The sequence below is a fragment of the Platalea leucorodia genome, assembly GCF_965183815.1.
Source record: "Platalea leucorodia genome assembly, chromosome: 4".
NCBI classification, from domain to species: Eukaryota; Metazoa; Chordata; class Aves; order Pelecaniformes; family Threskiornithidae; genus Platalea; species Platalea leucorodia.
In genome coordinates this window covers 69830299-69852373 of record NC_138826.1, presented here as the reverse complement: position 1 = coordinate 69852373, position 22075 = coordinate 69830299, and the positions used below count along the sequence as shown (strand labels likewise).

At 53.4% G+C, this 22075-nt stretch overlaps 2 protein-coding genes across 3 annotated transcripts; both read left to right on the top strand.

The window, feature by feature from the left end:
* The first annotated feature begins 2659 nt into the window (after positions 1-2659).
* Positions 2660-10651, top strand: EIF3D (eukaryotic translation initiation factor 3 subunit D). 2 transcript variants are annotated; one of them, XM_082310576.1, is made up of 15 exons: positions 2660-2774; positions 3176-3310; positions 3625-3670; positions 4070-4206; positions 4312-4397; positions 4896-4968; positions 5108-5220; positions 5428-5560; positions 6185-6332; positions 6578-6708; positions 7172-7257; positions 7488-7617; positions 8106-8248; positions 9277-9557; positions 10510-10651. In XM_082310576.1, exons 2-15 carry the CDS (start codon positions 3188-3190, stop codon positions 10521-10523), a joined length of 1644 nt encoding a protein of 547 aa, XP_082166702.1. In that variant the 5' UTR covers positions 2660-2774; positions 3176-3187; the 3' UTR covers positions 10524-10651. The 2 variants fall into 2 exon arrangements, with proteins under 2 accessions (XP_082166702.1, XP_082166701.1); XM_082310575.1 differs by having other exon boundaries at positions 5105-5220.
* A 289-nt stretch (positions 10652-10940) lies between these two features.
* FOXRED2 (FAD dependent oxidoreductase domain containing 2) lies at positions 10941-20040 on the top strand. Its single transcript, XM_082311077.1, has 9 exons — positions 10941-10998; positions 11548-12093; positions 13703-13954; positions 14474-14743; positions 15480-15646; positions 16300-16465; positions 16986-17227; positions 18121-18291; positions 19057-20040. The coding sequence occupies exons 2-9, from the start codon at positions 11570-11572 to the stop codon at positions 19320-19322; spliced, it is 2058 nt and encodes a 685-aa protein (XP_082167203.1). The 5' UTR covers positions 10941-10998; positions 11548-11569; the 3' UTR covers positions 19323-20040.
* Positions 20041-22075: the final 2035 nt, after the last annotated feature.

The following is a 22075-nucleotide window of genomic DNA, read 5'->3' as shown; positions in this document are numbered from 1 at the left end:
TCTTCAAGACTGGATTTTTTTTTAGAACCTTTCTTCCTTCCCCTTGATAAGAAACTGGAAGGTTACGTCCATGCCCAGAGGAGCATTTATCCTGCACCGGGCACTCCCTACACATGCTCTCTCCTCTAACCCACGCCTATACCCAACTCTGTCCCCAGAGAAGGCAGTCTGATGGGCTAAGCCCAAAGTGCACGTCACCTGTCGTCTCTGGGAGACAGCAGCAGCATCGTATTCTCTTTTAAGCACCTCACGCAGGCTCGGGAGTGAAGAGGAAGCCGTGGAAAGGAAGGGCTTTCAGTTTATCAGTCTGTTTACCATTGCTTCTCTTCACTCATTCCTTATTCCAGTTTTTTCTTCAGGGCTTCTCGCTCCTTTTATCACCATCTCCTAAGGAGGACACGAGCATAGCAACTCCTTCCACCAGTCAGCCCCTCTGAGCCCGTTCAGCCCGTTCCCCCGGCTGGGGAGGGCAAGGGACGGGCGCTGCTGGGGCGCTGCAGGGGTTACCTGGCGCTGGGATCGCACCCAGCCACCGCCAGTGACCAGCGAAGCAGTTCCAGCACTAATGATGTTTGTCTCTAAAAAGGCTGTTTAGGTGAGACAGTTACAAATTGTATTTTATAAACTGTATTTCTATAAGTGGATTTTTTTTCGCTAGCGGGAAAAAGTGCTTTAATAATCTCACTTCTGATTAATGGCAGGATGGCTTGGCAAAGCAGAGACTGCTGCGGCTTCAGTTCTTTCTCAAGGAGGAATTCCAAGTGGTAAATAAAGGAGAAAATGCACACCTCTCTGGCTGGAAAATATTGATCTAGACTCTTCTTAGGTAAAAGATACCCAGTAAAATTCTATAAAGAGCTAGTTTTTAGCCTGTGAGCTGAAGAGATCCTGCTCCTTTCAGGGGTAGAGAAAATTTCAATCACTCTGGCATGTGAACATCTGAGATTTAATGATTTATTGCCCTCACTCCCTGAGAAGAAATATTATCCCAACTACAGAGACAGGGATCTGAGGCACATGCTGTATTAAATGACTGGCTCATGGTCTCCTAGAGAGGCCACAGGGCTGAATCCTAACTTCCAGCCCTAGGTCTCCCCGCCAGCAGCTCAAGGAAAGCCATCGGGGACAACGCAAAACCTTGAACACCACATTGTGAACACAGCAAGGGCAACTGCAATTCCCGTTCTTCGCACATCTTTCCCTCTCTAAGTCAAGTATTTTGTAACAGCCTCCAAAACGCAAAGACGGTTGAATGATCATACAACTACAACCTGAAAAGTACCTGCTTTTCTACAAAACCATTGCATAGTTTGGAATATATTTTTATTTCAAGAGGCTGTGTGTGTGAGAAAATTAAGAGGCACAGCATGAAGTCATGTTTCCTGTCCTGACACGTGGCTTTATTGATATACTGCTTGTCCAGAGCCCTCTAAGTCTGTTTACAAGGCTATTAAAGTCATACATCTCTTAACTTCTATCTATCTCCATTTTTATCTGTGAAAATAGGAATTTACCCTCCAGACTTCACAATAATTCCATCTCAAGTCTGTAGAACAACCTGGCACAACCAGACGGGCGGCTGCATGCTAGTAATTGAAGTCTTCATTTGACTAAGCTGAGGATCAGTATTCTTCCAATACATCATTTTAGGCCAGATAATTTGAATTCAATTTTTTCCAAAGGAAAAAAAAAAAAAAAAAATCTTGAGGTTGGGCAGTCCCTTGTGTGGTCACAAAGCCCAAGTTATCTTCATGAGATTAGAGGATCAACAGGAGGAGGAAGTTTGTTAGACAATTTATCCCATCCCGCTGCTACCAGGCGAGTCAATTACATCAAAACCATTCCCAACAGACATTTGCCTACCGTAGGCTTAAGTACTTCTGCTAAGAGAAGTTCCACATTTCTAGGAATTTTAATCATCTTTACTGCTGGAGGAGATGTTTCTGACACCTCACCGCTGTTTGTTTGAGCTGCCGCGCCCTGCCGTGCTTTCAGCAGCCGCAGAAAATAATGTTTTCTTCCTCTCTGTGACAGCCAGGGACAAACCGGGCCGTTTTGTCATGTGTCACCCCCAGCTTTTCTACTTAAAAGCCAAACCCAAGCTTTTTAATCGATACGGCAAATTCACCATCATTAACATCACTCTCTTCCCACGCCTTGGGTTGAAGTTGGGGTTATTACGCAGTCATTAGGAGGGAGCGAGACTTCGGGAAACGGCACCGCCGGGACAAACGGCACAACGAAGCGGCAGACCAACCACCTCGGCCCGGGCACAGGCCGCGCAGGACGCGGCTCCGCGGGGCCGGGGCCGGCACCCCGCCGCCCCTCGGCAGCGGCGACAGAGCGGCCCCGACGCCCTCGGCCACGCAGCCGGAGCCGGACGGAAACCCCGGCTGCCGCCGGCGCCGCGGCCAGGGCAGGAGGAACGCAGGAGGGACGGACGGGGGGACGGAGGAGGGACGGACGGACGGACGCCGCCCCCGGCCCGGGCCCGCGCAGCCCGCCGGGGCGCTGGCGGAATGTGCGACGGGGGCGCTCGCGTGCGTCCGCCCGCCGCGGCTCCTCTAGCCCGCAGCTCCGTGGCCGTGACGTGCCGCGCACTCCGCGTTCTCTTTTTTTTTTTTTTTTTTTTTTTAATTTTACGACAGCGGCGCTCTGTCGCGCGGCGCTGACGCGGAAAGGGCGGGCCGGCGCGGCGCGCGCCCTCTTTCCTCAGCCGCCGCCGCTGCCGCCGCCGCATCCGCCGCCATCGGGGCCGTGACGGGGCCGCGCAGGTGAGAGGGGCGTCGGGGCCGCCCCGGGGCCGGCCCCCGTCCTGGCCCCCGTCCTACCGGCGCCCGCCCGCCGGCATCGGGACCCCCGGCCCCGCCCCGGCGCTGCCACCGGTTCCGGTGGGGGCCGGGTCCCCGCCCCCCCCTCCCCGCCACACGCACATACACCCACCCACCGGGGCTCCCCGGACCCCCTCACCCCGCCCCGGCCGCTCCCGCCGGTGCGGGCCCGTCTGGCGGAGGCGGCCTCCCCTCACGGTGGCACCGCGCCCCCGCCTCTGCCGGGGTGAAGGCCGCGGTCCCCGGTGCCCCGCCGCGGCAGGCGGCGCGGGGTGCGGCGGGGCTCGCCCGTGCGGCAGCTGAGTGTTTGGGGTTGTTTTTCTTTTGCTTTTTCTCCCCTTTAGAAGTTTAAAAAAATGGCGAAGTTTGTGACACCCGTGATCCAGGACAACCCCTCCGGCTGGGGCCCGTGTGCCGTGCCCGAGCAGTTCAGGGACATGCCCTACCAGCCCTTCAGTAAAGGAGACCGCCTGGGAAAGGTACCCGGGAAACGGCTGCTGCTGAACGAGCCCCCTGTGCCTTCTGGCACCCCACCTCTGCGCGCTGCCACCGGTTTTCGCTTCTTACTACTGTGGTTGCTCTTCTGACGCCATTTGCAGTGCATCCTAACGCTTAGTACAGTTGTGACCAATTAGTAGGGCTGGCAAGCAGAGGTGGGAGTTGAAAAGATTAGTTCTGGAGCGTACAGCAGTATTTGCCTTTGCTGCTAGAAGTCCTGCATATATAAAGTCAGAGGTGGGGGGAATTGTCAGGTTAATAGTCACTTATTTTGACTGTTTATTCTTGTCCTTAGGTGGCCGATTGGACAGGAGCCACGTATCAGGATAAAAGATACACAAGTACGTGTTGTCTGGTGGCTGCTCCTGTGGTTTATTTCCTACAAAGTTTTCTTCCAGTGTCATTCCTGCTTTCATGTCTCACACCTGCTCCAGTGGTTACCTGCGCGCCTCAGCAAGTCAGGCTTCTTAAATTAGGAAGCGTGCCTCACCCTTGGGAGAGCTCCATGGGGCTCTCCCTGTCCTTAGGGCTTACTCCTGATTTTTGTACTGCCTCATGTCTGGGGCTTCTCAGGGAGGCTGGGGGGGGGGGGGGGAACATGCTGGCCTAAGGCAGGAGTCCCAGTTTATGCATCAGACTTAGTTGAAGGCAGTTGGAGGGAATTTTGGGGGAGAAAAGGGCAAAGTGTCAGGGTTTTTCTCCTAGAAGCTTGGTGTCAAGATGCTTTGTTTTATTTCCAGACAAGTACTCGTCGCAGTTTGGTGGCGGAAGTCAATATGCGTATTTCCATGAGGAGGATGAGACTAGCTTCCAGCTGGTGGATACAGCACGAACGCAGAAAACGGCATACCAGAGGAATCGTATGCGATTTGCACAGGTAATGTGTTTTCAGGAACAGGCTCAAAGGAGAGCTTCAGCAGCACAGAATTATTTTGCAACTAAAATGTTCTTTTTTTTTTTTTTTCCCCCTTCATTTCTGCAGAGGAACCTTCGGAGAGACAAGGACCGTCGGAACATGCTGCAGTTCAGCATGCAGACGCTGCCAAAGAGTGCCAAGCAGAAGGAGAGGTGAGGCTGCAGATATGAGCGTACCATACTTGGGTTGGAGTGTGTGAACATACTGTTGATAAATTTGTTAAGTTACTGTAACAGAACCCACTAGAGTGAACAGTCAGCAAAGAAGAATTTCAGGATATTTCAAGTCCGATGATCTGCTGATGTCACAAGTAGTTATAAGCCTGGGTTTCAAACAGCTATCGAAGAATTTAGAAGGATTTTTGAATTAAGTTTTGAAAGTAAACAGGACATTTTAAAGCAGAGCGTACCCTTTCTGAAAACTGTGTTGCGGTCTTTGGAGATGAAAATACTTAAAGAGCTGCTCAGAGTAATGAAGGGAGCTTTTAATGCCTTGAGCATCTTGACCAACAGACAGCTCAGCAAATGTTTCAGTGGCTCGGTGCCTAAAAGCATTGCTCGTCTGGTGGTAATTTGGAAGTGTAGGAATGGTTGTGGCACGTAGGAGTCGAGAGCTTCTCTTCATGGCTTTTCTCTCATTTGCCATTTTAGAGATCGTTTGCGCCTACAAAAGAAGTTTCAGAAGCAGTTTGGAGTGAGGCAGAAATGGGACCAAAAATCACAGGTAAACTAGCAAGCTTTCTGCCCTCTGTGTTGGTTTGGTTTCTCTGGCTGTGCTGACGGGGCAGCTCCTCTTGCACAAATCCTGATGTGCTGTGTCTCTGTTTCTCTTTCTGTCTGTCCTGCCTCTGGCTGCACAGCAGAAGCCTCGTGACTCCTCTGTTGAAGTTCGCAGTGATTGGGAGGTGAAAGAAGAGATGGATTTCCCTCGGCTGATGAAGATGCGCTACCTGGAGGTGTCGGAGCCACAGGACATGTGAGTTCCTAAAGCAGCTGTGGGCTTGCTTCCTGCACTGACCGGATTTTTGGAAAGCAGGAGGGCGAGGGTCTCCTGGCCTGGTCCCAGTGTTATCAATGAGGTACCCAAAGCAGGGGGAGGTGATGGAGCATCCAGCAGGCCCCTCGGTCCCACGTGGTGTTATCTGTAGGGGCAGGTATCAAGATGGTCCTCTTACCTCTGCAGAGAGTGCTGTGGAGCCCTAGAATACTACGACAAAGCCTTCGACCGCATTACAACGAGGAATGAGAAGCTACTGAGGAGCATTAAGCGCATCTTCCATACCGTCACTACTACTGATGACCCAGTTATCCGAAAGGTATGTTTACTGGTTTGTAAAACCCAGTAGTATGTTTCTTGGTGCGTGCTATTGTTAGAGACCAGCTGTTACCGTCAGACCAAAGTTAAGAGAAGGGCAGAAAAATTGCAGATCCCTAAGCTTGCAGATGAAAAGAAGCAGGTGGTGTTATTTTTCTTAGGTCCAAGGCAGAGCTAGATTACTGCAAAACTAGGAATACGGGGCAAGGAAAAGCTGTAATTCTGGAAAGGGAAGCAGACCGGTACTTGAGATATGTTGGGAAAGAAACTTCCATGTCAGAGACCTGGTTCTTGAGGTTTCTGCTTTTGGAGATGAGGAAAGCTTGGAGATTCTCTCTCTCTGGCCCGATCAGCAATAAGGAGCCATGCCTTTTCCCAAGAGAGAATTCACATTTTGTAGTGGATTTCTTACTTTTTCCTTGTTTGGTTGAGAGTGGGCATGGATTGCTGGGTGGTACCTCATGCTTTGTCTAGCAATCGGTGATGTATCTACCAGTCTAGCTTCCTCAGCGTGGGAGAGGAAATTCATGATCTGGTTTGCGAACGCTTCTGTTCTTGGCTGGGGAGGGGACGGGGTGTCTGTTCACTTCTGCTGAAACACAGTTTTCTCCTCCTGTATCTGTAGCTGGCAAAGACCCAAGGGAATGTGTTTGCCACGGATGCCATCCTGGCCACGCTGATGAGCTGCACTCGCTCTGTCTATTCCTGGGATATCATTGTCCAGAGAGTTGGATCCAAGCTTTTCTTCGACAAGAGGGACAATTCCGATTTTGGTGAGGAAAAGGCCTGAAAGAAGTTGCTGTTACGGTAGTGAGAGAGTCTAGGCTTTCTTTATGTTTTTTTCGAGTTTATTCTATGTCTAGATGTCTAGACTGAGACAGCTGGAACAAGCTGATTGCTGTGCTAGCTGTGGGGGTAACTTCTATATCTATCTGCTCCGATGTGGGGCTAGAGGCTCACTGAAGCTGATGTAGCTGCTCCCCTGAGTATAACGGCTTGTGTCTGGTTTTCTTCCCAGACCTCCTGACAGTGAGTGAAACAGCCAACGAACCACCACAGGAAGAGGGCAACTCCTTTAACTCTCCGCGCAACCTTGCCATGGAAGCTACCTACATCAATCACAACTTCTCCCAGCAGTGTCTGAGGATGGTAAGGTTGAGCAGCGCTGGGCAGTAGGGTCTGTGTGTTAGAGTGTGTCAAGAAGAGACTTCATTAAGGCTGCTTTAGTACAGCACAGAAGTGCTTTAATAGACAGAGGTGTGTTACCCTGGTGTTCTTTCAGTTTCAAGAGAGGTGGGATTACTTCTGGTGAGCTGTGTGACTTTGTTGCAGAAAGATTTTCACCTTTATTCCACAAAGAAGAAATCCCACTCCCAGTGGTGAAGCAGGCGGGCTTCTGAGTACACTTAGTGAAGCTGAAGTGCCAGTAGAAGCACTGCTTACAGCGAAGTGACTAACGTGAAGATGAGGCTTCTCATCGGCTGTCTTAATGTTTTGGTGTTTTCCTATATAAGGGAAATTAGCTACTGTTGCTATAAGAGAATATTTATCCAGTAGGGGAGAGCTCCCTCAGGTTTTTTTTCGTAACATGCCCTACTGTTTTCTTCTGCAGGGAAAGGAGAAATACAAGTTTCCCAACCCAAACCCCTTTGTGGAGGATGACATGGATAAGAATGAAGTTGCCTCTGTTGCATACAGGTACGTTGATCTCTCTCTCTGATGCCAAGGTTTGGCAAGGGGGCAGGATGTCAGTGTGGTACAGAGGCCAAATGAGTCAGGAGTGTTATTGATAGAAGCTTTACCATGAGAGGGATTCCTGGACGTCCTCGCAGTGAACAGAGAGAGGAGGAAAGGATTTTGTTGAGTGCTTGCATGGATCTGGAAGGGAACAAGGGTCCGAAATAACCATTTGGGCTGTTTGTTGGCAGATACCGAAGGTGGAAGCTGGGAGATGATATAGATCTCATTGTCCGCTGTGAACATGATGGCGTGATGACAGGAGCAAATGGAGAAGTGTCTTTCATCAACATCAAAACGCTGAACGAGTGGGATTCCAGGGTGAGGAAGAACGAGATCCCAAAGCTAGCTCTAACTGCTTCACTGCTGCCTGACATGCCAGGTACAGCAGGCAAGATGAGACAAACATCTGGCCGTGTCCCCCGGGCAGTTACATTCCACCAGAGGCCCATAACTTTGGTGGACAAGCAGTGCTGATGGGATTCTCCCCCAGATGCGAGGAAGCTGGTTTGAACCCTCTTGTCCCCAGGTGTTCAGCACAGTAGCCAGTCTGTTCCCATGCTTCCCTCGTGAATGCTTCCCTTGCAAACTTCCCTTCCTAACCAGTGCCACAAATGTTGGCCAATTCCTGCTCTTTGCTTTTTTGCCCCTCTCCAGTGCAGGGGCTTTCCCTGTAGGTTGCTGTTTGCATTCCCTTGTCTGGTATTGTAAGGTAGACAGAAGAAACTTCCCTACATGTTGTTAAGATGGCCGGAGAGGTGACTGCTGCCAGATTGTTGGGTTAACCCTAGTTTTGATTCTCCTCTCAGTATTGCAATGGAGTAGACTGGCGCCAGAAGCTTGACTCTCAGAGAGGAGCTGTGATTGCCACAGAGCTGAAAAACAACAGCTACAAATTAGCCCGCTGGACATGTTGCGCGCTGCTGGCTGGATCAGAATATCTTAAACTCGGGTAAGATGGGGTTTTCACACCAAAAACCTCTTAGGTGCATTTTCCATGATTTCACCCACTATATGTCAAAGTGAACCATTTGTAGAATGAGCAATCATAAAATCACTCCACATTTTGAGTGGCCAAGAGGGGAAAGCTTGTGATGAGCACACCAGCCTTGGGGTAAACTGCTTCCCCTCAGCACCCGGCTGATGCGCCCTCTGCTGCGACTGACTTTGTGAGACCTCACGCACGTGACGGGCAGGTGGCCTCCGCGGTTCTCGGCCTGTTTGCCGAGATCGCTAACGAGGGAAATAAATGCAGTGACTGCGCTGTCAGCGATTTGATCGAGGTCCTCAGTGCCCTGTTAACAAGAAACTGGGTGCAGGGGAGGTGTTGCCACAGCCCGTTTCAAACTGTCTGCTTAAAATCAGTTGAGTCTGTGCCCTGCTGCTGGTGGCCTGGGTGAGCCGCTTTGTGTGCTAGCTGCTCCCAGGCATCCAGTTGCCCAGGCGTCCTGGTCAGAGTGCTTTTACTGTGGTTTCTTTCCACAGCAGCAGCACAGAGCTCGTGAGTCCCCTAGCTGGGACTCCCATTGGTAGCTTTCACAGCAGATGATACGGCTGATAATATATATATTATATATATATTTATATACAAACTATTTTTCTCTGTGGGTAATGAACAAGAGGCATTTGCTGACTTCGTTCAGCTGGTTCTGCAATTCTAGGTTCCGTCCTTGGATATAGGACTGATGCATTCACATGTGTTTTCAGTCCAAACTCCCTGCTAATCATGCTGTTGCTTCATTGTTATCCATGCGACCAATTCTTCTCTGCCTTTTGTACCACCCCATCTGATTTGGGGTAGTGGTGCCTTACTGGTCGACAGCTCGTAGCGAGGAGATCCTCTTGGCTTTCAGTGTTGGAGTATTAGGATTTTTAACCCCAGAAAACAAAACCAAACTGATTACGGTGCTTTTCTTGGTGGTGTTCTGCTGGTTGGACTTAACCTCCTGATACCCGCCTGGTTTCTTCTTGCCCCCCTAGGTACGTGTCCCGTTACCACGTGAAGGACTCTGCCCGCCACGTGATCCTGGGCACGCAGCAGTTCAAGCCAAATGAGTTTGCCAGCCAGATTAACCTGAGCATAGAGAACGCCTGGGGCATCCTGCGCTGCGTCATCGACATCTGCATGAAGCTGGATGAGGGGAAGTACCTCATCCTCAAAGACCCCAACAAGCAGGTGATCCGGATCTACAGCTTGCCTGATGGCACCTTCAGCTCCGATGAAGATGAGGAGGATGAGGAGGAAGAAGAGGAAGAGGAAGGTTCGTAGCATGCTTGGTGATTTCTGCTTTTAAGCATAAGGTCTGGAGGAAAAGGGGAGACCTACGGTAAAGACCGGACCTAACGGGTGAGATCTGACGAGCACAGTGACAGGAGAGGAGCGAGGCTGGAGAACGTGCGGTCCCGAGGACGGGGCTGGGCGGTGGGAACGGTGCGTGGGGGTGGCGTCGGAAGCAAAACCAGCTGAGAATTGGAAATGCAGATGTTGTGCCTCCGTATGGATACGGAGAGAGGGCTGATCCTAGCGGGGGTGGGGGAGAGGACCCAGGTCCAGAGCAGCGAGTGGGGAAGTGGAGCTGGACAAGGAGCCCTTCGTTCCACGGCACCGGGATCTGGGGGGTGCTGATTTCTGCTGGTACCGGTTTTAGAAATGGGATTGATTTGCCGATGAGACATTTAAAACGGGTGGTGACCCAGCCTGACGGAGGTAGCTCAGTGAAGGCTTTTACAACACGACCGTTGAAGCTAAGGAACCGCCGGTGGGTCAGCCCGGGAGTTTCGGAGGGCCGGGGGAGCCGCGGTGACGGCCGCGGCCTTTGCTTCGCTGCCGAAACCCCTCTGTGATCCCCGGCGCCGGCGCGCGTCGGGGCGTGCTCTCGGCGGTGGGAAACCGTTTGCTTCTGTGATATGAAAAATATCTCCCAGCTTTTTATTTTTCGGCTGTAAGCTTAGCCTGGCTGCTCTGGTTTTTATTAGGGAGACGTTAGGTCGCTGTGTAACTTTCTCAGGACCGTGAAGCGTGTGATTTCGAGCGACGTGGGTGCGCGTGTGATTGCGGGCTGCGGGACGGGGCTGCAGGGGCTGAGGTGGGGTGGGTCGCCGCTGCCGCCGCCTTTGTGGCGTTTCCTTGGCGGAGAGGGTTCACGTGGGAGGTTTGCGGGTTTTTCTTTCCCCAGCTGCGCTCGCTTCACGACTCTTTCTCTTCTCTTTCAGAGGAAGAGAGCTGAGCCCCGCGGACAGCGCAGGGGGCCGGGCACCCCCCACCTCTGCTGCGGGGGCCTGTGCTCGCGCACCCGGCTCTTCTCCAGCTGAATGAGGAGGGGGGGAGAAAGCAGAATAAAATTAATTTCGTTCAGTGACGCCGTGTCGTGTGTGCCTGGGGGCGGGCGGGCCGGGCCGGGCCGGGCCAGCCGCGGGGCGGGGGGCGCAGGCCCCGCTCTGAGAGAAGTCGCGCCGGCGCCTGCCCCTTTAAGCGCCCCGCCCCGCCTCCCCGCACACGTGGTACGCGCGCGGCGGCGCCATGGCGCCGGCGGCGGGAAGCGGCGGCGGCGGCGTCACGTGACGCGGCGCGGGGCGCGCGCCGCCCCCTCACCCGCCCCTTGGCGCGGGGCGCGCGCTGCCCTGCCCTCCCCCCCGCCCCCGGCGCGTGCGGTGCGGGGCGCTGCGCGTGAGGAGCGGCGCAGCGCGAGCTCTATGGTGCAGGTGCGGCCGTTGGCGGGACGGGTCCGGGCGGCTCGCGGCGGCCAGGTGCGCCGCGCGTCACGTGCGGCGCCTCGCGGGTGGCGGCCACGCCCCGCACGCCTTTGGGCGGGGGGGGGGGGGGGGGGGGGGGCGAGGTCACGGCCGGTCCCTATTGGCGAGGGAGCGAGGGCCGCGCGGGGCACCCCGTCTCCCGTTGGCTGATGGGCTCGCGCCTCCCTTTGCCATTGGCTGTTGGGGCGCAGGGGCACTGCGGGGGCTGGCGGCCATGACCCCACTGGTGCTGCCCCGCCTTCCCGCCTGCTGGCCCCGCGCTGTCTGCTGTTGGCTGGGGCAGGGGTCCCTGTGTGCCCATTGGCTGGCAGACCTGGGCCCCTTCTTGCTATTGGCTGGCAGGGAGCAGGGCCCCACCCCCAAGACCCCCACCCCGGCTTGGGGCCCTGAGGGGCACGATGGCGGCCGGGCCAGGCTGGGGGTCTCCTGCGGGGAGGCCTCCGCCCGCCGGAGCCGCTCGCCGCCTGGGTGACGCCTCCCCGGTCCTCTCCCCGGCAGGGGCGGCTGTCCCGGCCCCGCCATGGCCCCAGCGGTCTGCGGGACGCTCCTGGGCCTGGCCTTGTACGCCGGCAGCCTGCGTGTGGCGAGCGGCGCCGCTTTCCTCTACCACGACTACTGCATCATCGGGGCCGGCCCCTCAGGCTTGCAGGCGGCCTATTTCCTCCAGCGAGCCGGCCGGGACTATGTTGTCTTCGAGCGGAGCCACGCTCCCGGCAGCTTCTTCGCCCTCTACCCTCGCCACCGCAAGCTCATCAGCATCAACAAGCGGTACACGGGCAAATCCAACGGCGAGTTCAACCTGCGCCACGACTGGAACTCGCTCCTCAGCCACGACCGCCGGCTGCTCTTCCAGCGCTACTCCCGCGACTTCTTCCCCAACGCTGACGCGATGGTGCGTTACCTGGAGGATTTTGCTTCCCTGCTGAAGCTGCGGGTTCGGTACAACACGGCCATCGTCCACGTGATGCTGGAGAGGGATGGGCAGGCCTGGAATGGCCACTACTTCCTCCTGACCGACCAGGACAGGCAGAACTACAAGTGCAGGTAATGAGCGAACCCGGGGCTAGCCACACCACTCTCCACGGGCGTCTTCGAAGTCACAAAATCATAGAAGAACTTAGGTGGGAAGAGACCTGTGAAGGTCATTCCGTCCAAGCCCCCTGCCCAAAGCAGGGCCAGATGTCAGGTTGCTCAGAGCCTTGCCTCGCTGAGGCATGAGCATCTCCAAGGATGGAGGTTTCACAGCCTCTCGGAGACTTGGCCACCATCACCAGGGCTTAACCATCACGGGGAAAAACATTTTGCAGGCATTGGCAGGGTGGGTGGAATAACTACTCTTGGGAAGGCACTGCCTTTCGTGAGCAACGTTATGCCTTGGACAGCTGAGGAGCTGGCAGGGCAGACACAAACTGGCTGTGATTGCCATCACTGCAGTTTCCATGCTTGATATGTAAGCTTGGAATCACTTTTATCACTAGGTAATTGCTCTCTGTGGAAAAAAAACCACCTCAGTCGTACCGAGTTGTAGCCACTGCTGCCTTTATTATTACAAACTCGGGTGAGTCAGTGCAGCAACACCTCACCTCCGGTAACCCACACGTGCTTAGAAGAACCAATATTTAAAAGTGCATCCCAGCCAACTGAAGCCCTGGGTTAGTACAGAGCCAGCAGGAGGGAACCAGAGAAAAGTGGGGCTGTTGCAGTAGAAGGAGCTGACTGTGAGGAATAACCCTCAAGGTTGCTGGTTCCTGAATTCCCCTTCCCCTTGTCATACTCGCACCTGTGTATCTCGTACTGCCACCGAGCTACATTCCTAAAAAACATCTAGAAGTTACTCATGTGAACATATGGAGCATATTTCTCACCTCTCCTGAGAACCTCAGCTCTACGACAGCAGGTTGCTCTGGCTGTCACTTGGAGGTGCGCTGGCTGGCGAGCTTGGAGGGGACAGAAGGCAATCCCAGACACCCACGCGCCACAAGTGAGTTGCTCTCGGGAGCTGCGTGAGCCAGGCTGGGACAGCAGACAGTGCTGCTAGCCTCGGCTGCCTGGTGTTTCCCTCTAAGTCACAAAAGATTAGATTCAAGTAAAATTTCTTACGGAGAGATATAAAATGATTACTTCTAGTGTTAACAATTAGTGATGTTGCTAACATGTGTTTATGACTAGGAGTTACATTTTAAAATATTGAAACCATTTTCTATCTCTCTTAAAAATTACTTTTGTTCTGCTGTACTAAAAGGCAACACAAATTTTAAAGCAATTTTTTATGCAACATATAATCAACCTGTGAAACTTAAGTACTCACTGACAATATGTATAGTACTAATGAGTGGTACTTGCACATTCATGAACAACAGAGGGAGACGTATATGTACAGCACCCACACTGACTTTTGCTATATATATAGCGATGTTCCTAGTCGTCTTTGTTGGCCTGAGGATAGAGAAGAGAGGAGCAGGTCATTAGGTGAAGCTGGGGAGAGGTTTCTCTTGAAACCATGACCTGTGCAGCTGATCCAGAGTGGCTGGATCAGTGGAGGGGGCACATCACAGCCGTCTTTCACAGCGGGAGGAGGAAGGAGTGATGAGATGGAGCAATGGCCCCATTCCTGTAATTCCTGCATTCCCTATTGCTATCCCTGTTTTTGCAGCTCTTTGTTAGTCGCCACTGGGATGTGGGTCCCCAACGTGGTAAACTTTCCTGGCTCAGAATACGTTGAGGGTTACGAGACTGTGTCCATCAACCCGGAGGATTTTGCTGGCCAAACTGTATTGATCTTGGGCCGAGGGAACTCAGCCTTTGAGACGGCGGAGAACATTCTAGGCGTCACGAATTTCATCCACATGGTGAGCCGGTCCCGTGTGCGCCTCTCGTGGGCCACTCACTACGTCGGCGATCTGAGGTAGGAAACCGCTCCTCTTCCTCTTTCTAATGCAGCTGGGGTACAAACAAGGAGAATCGCCTCTTGCCGAGGCGATGAGCCGGACTGGCACAGGAGGTGCTGTGGTCTTGGGGGTCGCAGAGGAAACATGGGGCCTTCTGTCCTTAGGTCCTTGGTTTAAAGCAGTCCAGGTTGCAGTTGCTGAACACAGGAGCTTGATGAGAGCTCTTCGGGGTCTGTGTGAAATAGGAAAATGTCCCCTTGGAAACTGTATCACTAAAAAGTCCTGGCTCCCAAGTTGTTCCCTTGCTTGCAATCACAGAGGAGAGCTGAGAGGTTGACTACATCCTGCAAGGGAAGCGAGGTTGTGTTACCTGTGCTGTTCCTGTGAGCCCTGAGGCTCTGGGGATAACCTTTGCACTGAAGGGGAGCGTGGGATGCCTGGTAAAGGTGCCCCATTTTCAGCAGCTGAGATAGAACCATGGATCCCACCTCTCCTCCCTTCTTTTAGCCCTTCGTACATTCTCCTTTTTTTCATAGAGCAATTAACAATGGCCTGCTGGACACCTACCAGCTGAAATCTCTGGATGGGCTTCTGGAGGGCGACCTGGAAGATCTGGCTATTGTCAAGGACAAGAAAGGGAAGCTGCACATCACGCTCCGGTTCTACCTGGATAACAGAAACACCAGCGCAGGCATTGACTCCATCACCCTCCCGCAGGACGAACTGGATAATTTTGCCACCCGTGCACCTTATGATCGCGTCATCCGCTGCCTGGGCTGGAAGTTTGACTTCTCTATCTACAACAGGTGAGGGAGAACCAGGAACTATAGTGAAGCAGGTAGTTAGAGTGACAGACTATGAAGGGCCTGACTAGGGAGGAAAGGGAAGGGGAGGTCCTCTCCTGGCTCTGAGCTACCTGGTGCTACCACAGTTCTTTGTTTACCCTGTGGCTACAGCCGTGTCCCAGTGCAAACACGTGTGCCATTGCCCTCTGATTGATGGGCTACAGGGCTGAGCAAATGACAGTGTTGGGACCTGGGTGACACACAAAAAGCTTGTGCCTTTAGAACTTAACATCCTGACCTGCCAGATCACATGGAGGCGGCTAGCAATGTTTTGTAGTTTGAGGTTTTTTTGGGTTTTTTTTTGAATGAGGATGGTACAGGTACAGATCGCTACAGAAAGGTTTTATCTGCTTTTTTTATCCTGAGGACGCAGCCTTCGCTCAACCTTGGTTTGTCTTCTAACACATCCTGCAGTTGAAAATGATACTACTAACTTCACTGTCTTCCAAAATTCACTGTCAGTGGCTCAGGCTGGAATTTGATCTTGTCCAGAGCTACCTTGAGATGAGCACCCTTGTCTTCTGGAAGATCCTCGTTGACTTTATGCTCTTGGGACAGCAGTAAATCCCACTGAAGATAGTGGGGGCATGAAGCAGTGTCTTGCAGTAGCTGTAATATAGTGTGTGCCTTATCAGAAACACTTTATTTTTCCACCCTTGCCCTTCCTGACAGCCTGCTCTTCTCTTTTGCACATCAGATCCCTTAGAATGATGCCAGGAAAAGGGAATAAAAAGAAGTATCCTCAGATCAAACCTAGTTACGAGTCCAGAGGCACTCGGGGGCTCTTTGTTCTCGGCACTGCTAGCCATTCTGTTGACTTCAGGAAATCTGCTGGGGGCTTTATCCATGGATTCCGGTATACAAGTGAGTACTGGGTGTACAGAAAGGGCAGAGGTGGGAATCGTTCCCTCTTCGAAGGAACAATTCATAGCTTACTGCTGGAAAGAGATCACCCTTAGTCTTGTGCTGGCAGTAAGAACAAAGCACAGCCAAGCTGCAGCTGCGTTGTCTGAAGTGGAGGAGAAGTGACTTGGGGTCATATCTGAAGTTTTTGGTTGTCTGTCTTTGTTTTGTCTTCTGTCTCTCTTGCCCATTGTCTCTTATTTATGTAACACAATAGATTTCTGCCGGCCAGATGCTCTGCCTCGTGACAGGCTGTGGGTGAGAGGTCTGTGCTGTGGAGTTAAAACCCAGCGGCTCTGGGCAGTAGAGAGAATTTCTGTCTGTGTGTGTGTGCCCATCCTTATCATTAAAAGGACTGCTCAGAAGTAATGAAATATCCCCAAGGACCCCCCCCGCCCCCTCACCAACCACTTAGCATCACATCAGCTTTCAGAGGGCATCTCCACTGCAGTTACCAGCGATTGAGGTGGGAGATCCCGAGCACGGATGAGCTGTAAAGCTTATTTATTGTGTCCTGCCAGTATCTGTGTGTGCTGCTGCAGAGTGATCGGATTTCTTAAAAGCGTAAGCTTGGATTTTTAAATAAGCTGTCTTTGTTTCTCTCAATGTCTTAGCTCGTGCAGTCCACCGCTTATTGGAAAACCGTCACCATGGTGTCCCCTGGCCATCCACAGTCTACCCTATTACACAGCTGACCAATTCCATCATCAAGCGGGTGAACGAGGCCTCGGGCCTCTACCAGATGTTCAGTGTCCTGGCTGACATCATACTGCTGAGAGAGTGAGTGAGTGAGTAATTGTTCCCAGCACTGCAATCCATCGTTTCGTTCCTTTTTCTTTACCATTGCCTCCCGTGGTGCCACCACACAGATTGCTCCGTTGCTGCCTAAGGATGTTACCGTCACGTAGGCAGCCACCTCAAAACCTGTATCACTGCCGCAACTGGTGCCACTATGCCCAATTCTGCCAATTACTTCTCTCTCTTTAAGGGGCTGAAATGGTCCAGACCCTCCCTCTAGGGTCAGAGGTGTAGTACCTTTTTACTGTCCCCAGGGAAAAACTTTCCTTGAGCAGTGCTCACACAGAGAGGAATCCCATAAAGTGGGAAAATAATGGAGCCTTGTAACAGTATCTGCAGCCTTCATAAGCTCTGCATCAAGTCCAGCCCAGATCTGTAATGACCACAAATAATTACTATCTGATGGCTCTTTGGCCTTAGCCTCAACCAGCTGAGGGGGTATTGGATCCCAGCTGGCTTTTCTGTGGTGGAAAAGTCTGATGGCTGTGGTTGCAATTCACAGGAATGCCACAGCATTTGAATACTTGGAAGAATACCCGGTTGGAGTCCTCGCCGAGCTGGAAATGCAGACGGGGAGAAAGGCTCCCAATGGGCTGTTTGTCATCATCATGGAGTATGGAAGGAATTTCTCTGGGGCTGACAAGGATGTCTTCTACTACAACCGAGCCGTGGGAGAGGCACAGCACGCCTGGCAGTCCAACTTTTTGCACCCTGTTATTTACTATTACAAACGACTCCCGACAGGTAAGCTTTCCTGCCTCTCCCTGCCAATTATCTGATACGAGCAAAACGGAGAGGGGTGATGATACTTCAGAGCCAAAGAAGGGGGGGGGCGGTACCTGAAGGCATTGCACACCCTTCTCCACTTCCTTCACGTCCATCCTCTGGGACACCTGCCACCACTGTGTGAGCTGAAGAAAAAGCTGGGAGTTGGCAAGAAGTTTCCATCGGTCAGAACAATACGAGGTGTAGGGTGCGGGGGTTGTACCAGAGACCTCACATTTGAGAACGGGAACAAACAGGTGTGCTGGGAACTGCCCCCTTCCCAAAAAGAGGAACGTTGCTTTCCTTTGGCTGGCACCCTGCATGTATTTTGCAGAGTCCTGGCAGATGAGGCTGGGCAGTTCAGTGTTGCCGCCAAAAGGAAGCTGCTCTCTGTGGCCGGCCCAGGTCTGAGAGGTCACGCAGTGACAGAGGCAGTTCCAAAGGCACGGGTTTGAAGATGAGTGTTATATCCAGCCAACGAACACTCTCAGAATAGATTTCCTTGGGAAATGAGTGTTCTGAATCATCTTCTCCAGAAACCTAGGGTCAGGGTCTGGCCTGCCTTGCATGGAAAGAAGCGTGATGGGTAGCAGCATTACAGCTTGAACGCAGCTCAGCCCGTCTGGCAGTCCCTGCCCAGGGGGAACGGGAGTGAAATGACAGGAAATACTGCGGGCAGGGACAAGGGGCAGCTGTGCAGTGGCAGGGCTGTTAAGGACACGGCTAGCAGAGGGGATTGCAAATGAAAGTAAGGTAGGGATTAAAAAGGTCAGGACAAAAGCTGGAACAGCTGTTGTAGCTGCTTTCCCCTCCCCAACCTCTTTTTAATGCCATTTTGATTCTGAGAGATTCCCTTAATGTTCTCTTGGCAGAGCGCGAGATGAGACTTCGGCCCCCAGATTGGCCTCTCCCCTGCCCAGATGCTGTCCATCACATTGTGGAGGACTTTCTGACAGACTGGACGGCCCCGAATGCTCACATCCTGCCGCTGAGGCGGTTTTTGGAGAACTGCCTCAGCACTGACCTGCGCAATTTCTTTGCAGGTAATTTGAGCACAGGGTCAAGGTGGCAGGAAGAGGAGAGGGATGCGAGGGACTCGCAACAGGAGCGATCTCTTCTGCAAATAGCTGAGATCTCCCTGTGGTGAGCTGGTGGTCTCGCTGCCAGTCACACCTCTTTGATGCACTCCCCAGATGGTAAAAAGTGACAGTGCTGTGTGTATGTTCCCAAATAGTTTTTGCTCTTGCTCACCACCAGAAAGAGACCGCCCCAGGCACACACAGATCTAGGGAAAGGTGTATGAGGTTTGATTCTGTTCCTTTTCTACCTGCAGCTTTCCTTCCTTCTCCATTATCTGAACATTTCTTTGTGCAATTGAGTACCAGAGCTCTTTTCATGTACTGATGATGGGATTGCTTTCCCATGGGAAATGGGAGTGCTGGGATGTGAGAGATGGAGAGCCTCTGCTGCCTCCCTTCCTGGTCTGAAGGCTGGTCTGGGAACCTCCTGCAGCAACCCCGTGTGCTGCACAGAGGGAAGCAATCCTGTGGTATGAAGAAGATGATGGAGGGCTGCAAACTCAAATCCCGCTCCTTTTCCTCTCAGAGCGCAGACTGGAGATCCCACTCTGCATCTCCTGAGCTCTGTAGAATTGAGTCAATTATTCTGCTGTCATCCGGGGCCAGGTGCCAGGTGGGGCACTCCAGTCGTCTCCCCTCATCCTCTCTGCCTTTTGTTCTGAATGAGTCCTCAAGAGTTTATGGGAGTTATTCTCTGCCATGTCTGATTTTTGATCCTCTCCCCTGCAGAGTCCTGTTTCCTGTTTGCCTTCACGCGTCAGAAGCTGCCTCCCTTCTGTCAGCAGGGGTACGTGAGAATGCAAGGGCTCATGGGGAGCGAGGGGCTCCGGCGCCACGCGGTAGAGGCTGGCCTGCTGGAGGATTACACTCTCGCAGACTTTTTGGGCGACAGACCCCCTGACAGCCGCGAAGGGTCACAGGACCAGCTGCTGAGAGATCATGCGATACCCATTCGTCCGCTGCAGCATCTTGTTAATGCCAAGGATGAGCTTTAACCTTTCTCACGCCACACTGAAACCCATAGGTGCTGTTGTGACGGTATTGTAACAGAGATCCACAGCAGGATTCTGCCCTTTCCTGTGCACCTTTTCCATCCCCATGCCTTCCACTGATCATGAGTTGCCAAAGACCTGCTCAGATCTTGCTGTTACAAAGAGGACCAACGTGCTCTGAAGGATAAGCAAGGGGCCAAAATCCAGTGACGCTGAGGCTCCCGCATTTGTCCTGGCAGAGTTCAGAGTTGCCTGAAGATGGTGTTTATCTCGCAGGCCAGTATCTGCAGCGACATCCAGGGGTCAAAGAAGAGAGAGTGCAGGAACGCCTGGGTAGCTTAGAATGTCGCGTCCCTCTTCTGAGGTGAGCTGGTTGCACCCTGTGGCAGCCTGGTGCAGGCTCTCTGGCCCCTGGATGCGGTACGCTGCATACACTTGAAGATTTGTTTGTGCACCAAATCCCGAAGCGGTACTCCAGGCAAACTTCATGATATTTTTCCTGCATTTGAGTTAGGGCAGTTGCGTAGCTGGTGTGGAGAGGGGTGGTCTTTTTTTTAGTTACCATATAGGTGGGATAACTTGTCATTTCTGGGAGAGCACTACAAGAGACCCTTCTCTCCACAGAGGATGAGTAGCTTGCCTGGAATGCCTGGGACACAGAGACTTCCATGGAGTTCAGCTCTGCTGTCCTCACGTTTTTCTTCACCCACACCAAGCAGTCTGAAAGGTTAACCCCTGTCTTTTATAAAGCATGACCAATATTTCTCCTATTTGCACTATGTCCCATCAAGAACGTTTCGGGTGGACTTTGATGTTGTTAAAATGCTTGTCTTCCATTTCTTTTATTCCCCTCCAGTCACCTTGAGGCCTTACTGGCATGGACTGGGAGGCTGCCTGCACTTTATTGCTCCCTCTGTCAGCCACCTGCATTTCTCTGTCACCTCCCTGTGGGCTCCTTCCCCGGCCCTGCTCAAAAAGAGCAGTTTTGGGCTCCACCTTATGTTGTCCCTGTGATTTCTAGGAAATAGAGGAGGGGCGAGGGGGAACAGGCTTTTGCTTCCACACACATTTTCCAGCCCCTTAGCATCTAGAAGAATATACCCCTCTGCACTCGTGCTGCCCGATACCCCAGACAGGGGAGGCTGTACCTCCGGGTACCTAAAATTGTCCCAGTCCTTTGAATTTGGCTGCCTTTTCTGTAAAGCCCCAGTTCCTACCGCGCCTCTGCTTCATGCAGAGAGGGTGGGGAGCAGAAGAGGCGAAGGAGATGACAAATGAGTTCTTGCTCCTCTTTGGGAATAGTGGGCTATGCTAGCGATGCTGCTGGAATACCTTACGTGTTCACATGCAGCTGGAAAGGGGAAACTACCACCTTCTCAGTCGCTGTCGATCAGCATCCTTCCGCAGGCTTTGCATCCCATTGCCCCAGCTCCCAGGCCAGCCTGGGAATGGCTCTCGTGGCCGGTAGTTGTCCGGGTGGTGCCGCTACTTGCTACATCCTTGGCACCGTGGGCTTTCCGTTTGGGAATTGTCTGGGGGAAGAAAAGGGGCCTGCGACTGAATCGGGTTGACTGGCTGTCACTAAGAGCCTGTTCATTCATTCCCCGTATGCACCGACATCGAGTGCAGCTCTGTTGTAGGTACTCACAGGCACCTTCTCCAGATGTTTCCTCTTCCTTCATGGAATCATGGAAACATTTAGGTTGGAAAAGACCTTTAAGATCATCGAGTCCAACCACTAACCTAGCACTGCCAAGTCCACCACTAAACCGTGTCCCTAAGCACCACGTCTGCCCATCTTTTAAATACCTCCAGGGATGGGGACTTAACCACTTCCCTGGGCAGCCTGTTCCAGTGCTCGACAACCCTTTCAGTGAAGAAGTTTTTCCTAATATCCAACCTAAACTTCCCCTGGCGCAGCTTGAGGCCATTTCCTCTTGTCCTATCGCTTGTTACTAGGGAGAGGAGACCGACCCCCACCTCGCTACAACCTCCTCTCAGGTAGTTGTAGAGAGCAATAAGGTCTCCCCTCAGCCTCCTCCAGGCTGAACACCCCCAGCTCCCTCAGCTGCTCCTCGCACGACTTACAACGCACGCCACGCTGTACGATAGGTATGATGCCACCCCACAAGAGATCCGCAGAGCGTGCGTTCGCAGCGCAGGTGTTGCCTTAAAGTGTGATTCCCCTTAGAAAAGCAACGATCTAAAAAACTGGCACCCGCTGACGCTTCCGGCGCGCTCCCTGCCCGTCTCCCAGGCGCGGATCTGGCAACTTAGGCCCCAGAGGCTTTGCTGCCGCTGACCTCCAGCGGCTCCAGGCAGCGGGCACCCGAGTCCCTGCCCTGGGCGGGCGGCCCAGCGAGCGTCACTCCAGCCGTGCTCCTGCCGGGCCCGGTGCTGCCGGAGAGGAGTCGTTTTCCGTGGGGGGTTGCGGCTGCGGGCGCGGCGGGGGAGCGAGAGGCCGCGCTGCTCTGCAGCCGCCCGGGCGAGCGGGGCTGCGGGCCGCTCCCGGCGCCCTGCCCCGCCGTTCGTCCTGGGGAAGGGAGTTAATGGCGGGCCGGGGGTTGCGGGGCCGCGTCCTTCCAGCGCGGCTTACAGGAGGCGGCGGGGCGGCGGTGCCCTTCGCCCGGCCCCGAGCGGGGGAGCCGCGGGGCCGAACCGGGCCGGGGCCGGGGCCCGCGCCACGTGCGGAAGGCTCGCTGCTCCCGGCGTCGCGCTGACGGCGCCCATTGGAGGGCGCCGCCGCCAATCAGCAC

Excerpts from the sequence above, each read along its gene's own strand:
- EIF3D (XM_082310575.1), top strand. The coding sequence starts at position 3,188 with ATGGCGAAGTTTGTGACACCCGTGATCCAGGACAACCCCTCCGGCTGG. Across the intron at positions 4,207-4,311 it reads ATCGTATGCGATTTGCACAG|AGGAACCTTCGGAGAGACAA; the intron begins GTAATGTGTTTT and ends TCATTTCTGCAG. Across the intron at positions 6,709-7,171 it reads CCCAGCAGTGTCTGAGGATG|GGAAAGGAGAAATACAAGTT; the intron begins GTAAGGTTGAGC and ends TTTCTTCTGCAG.
- FOXRED2 (XM_082311077.1), top strand. The coding sequence starts at position 11,570 with ATGGCCCCAGCGGTCTGCGGGACGCTCCTGGGCCTGGCCTTGTACGCC. Across the intron at positions 12,094-13,702 it reads AGGCAGAACTACAAGTGCAG|CTCTTTGTTAGTCGCCACTG; the intron begins GTAATGAGCGAA and ends CTGTTTTTGCAG. Across the intron at positions 17,228-18,120 it reads TTACAAACGACTCCCGACAG|AGCGCGAGATGAGACTTCGG; the intron begins GTAAGCTTTCCT and ends TTCTCTTGGCAG.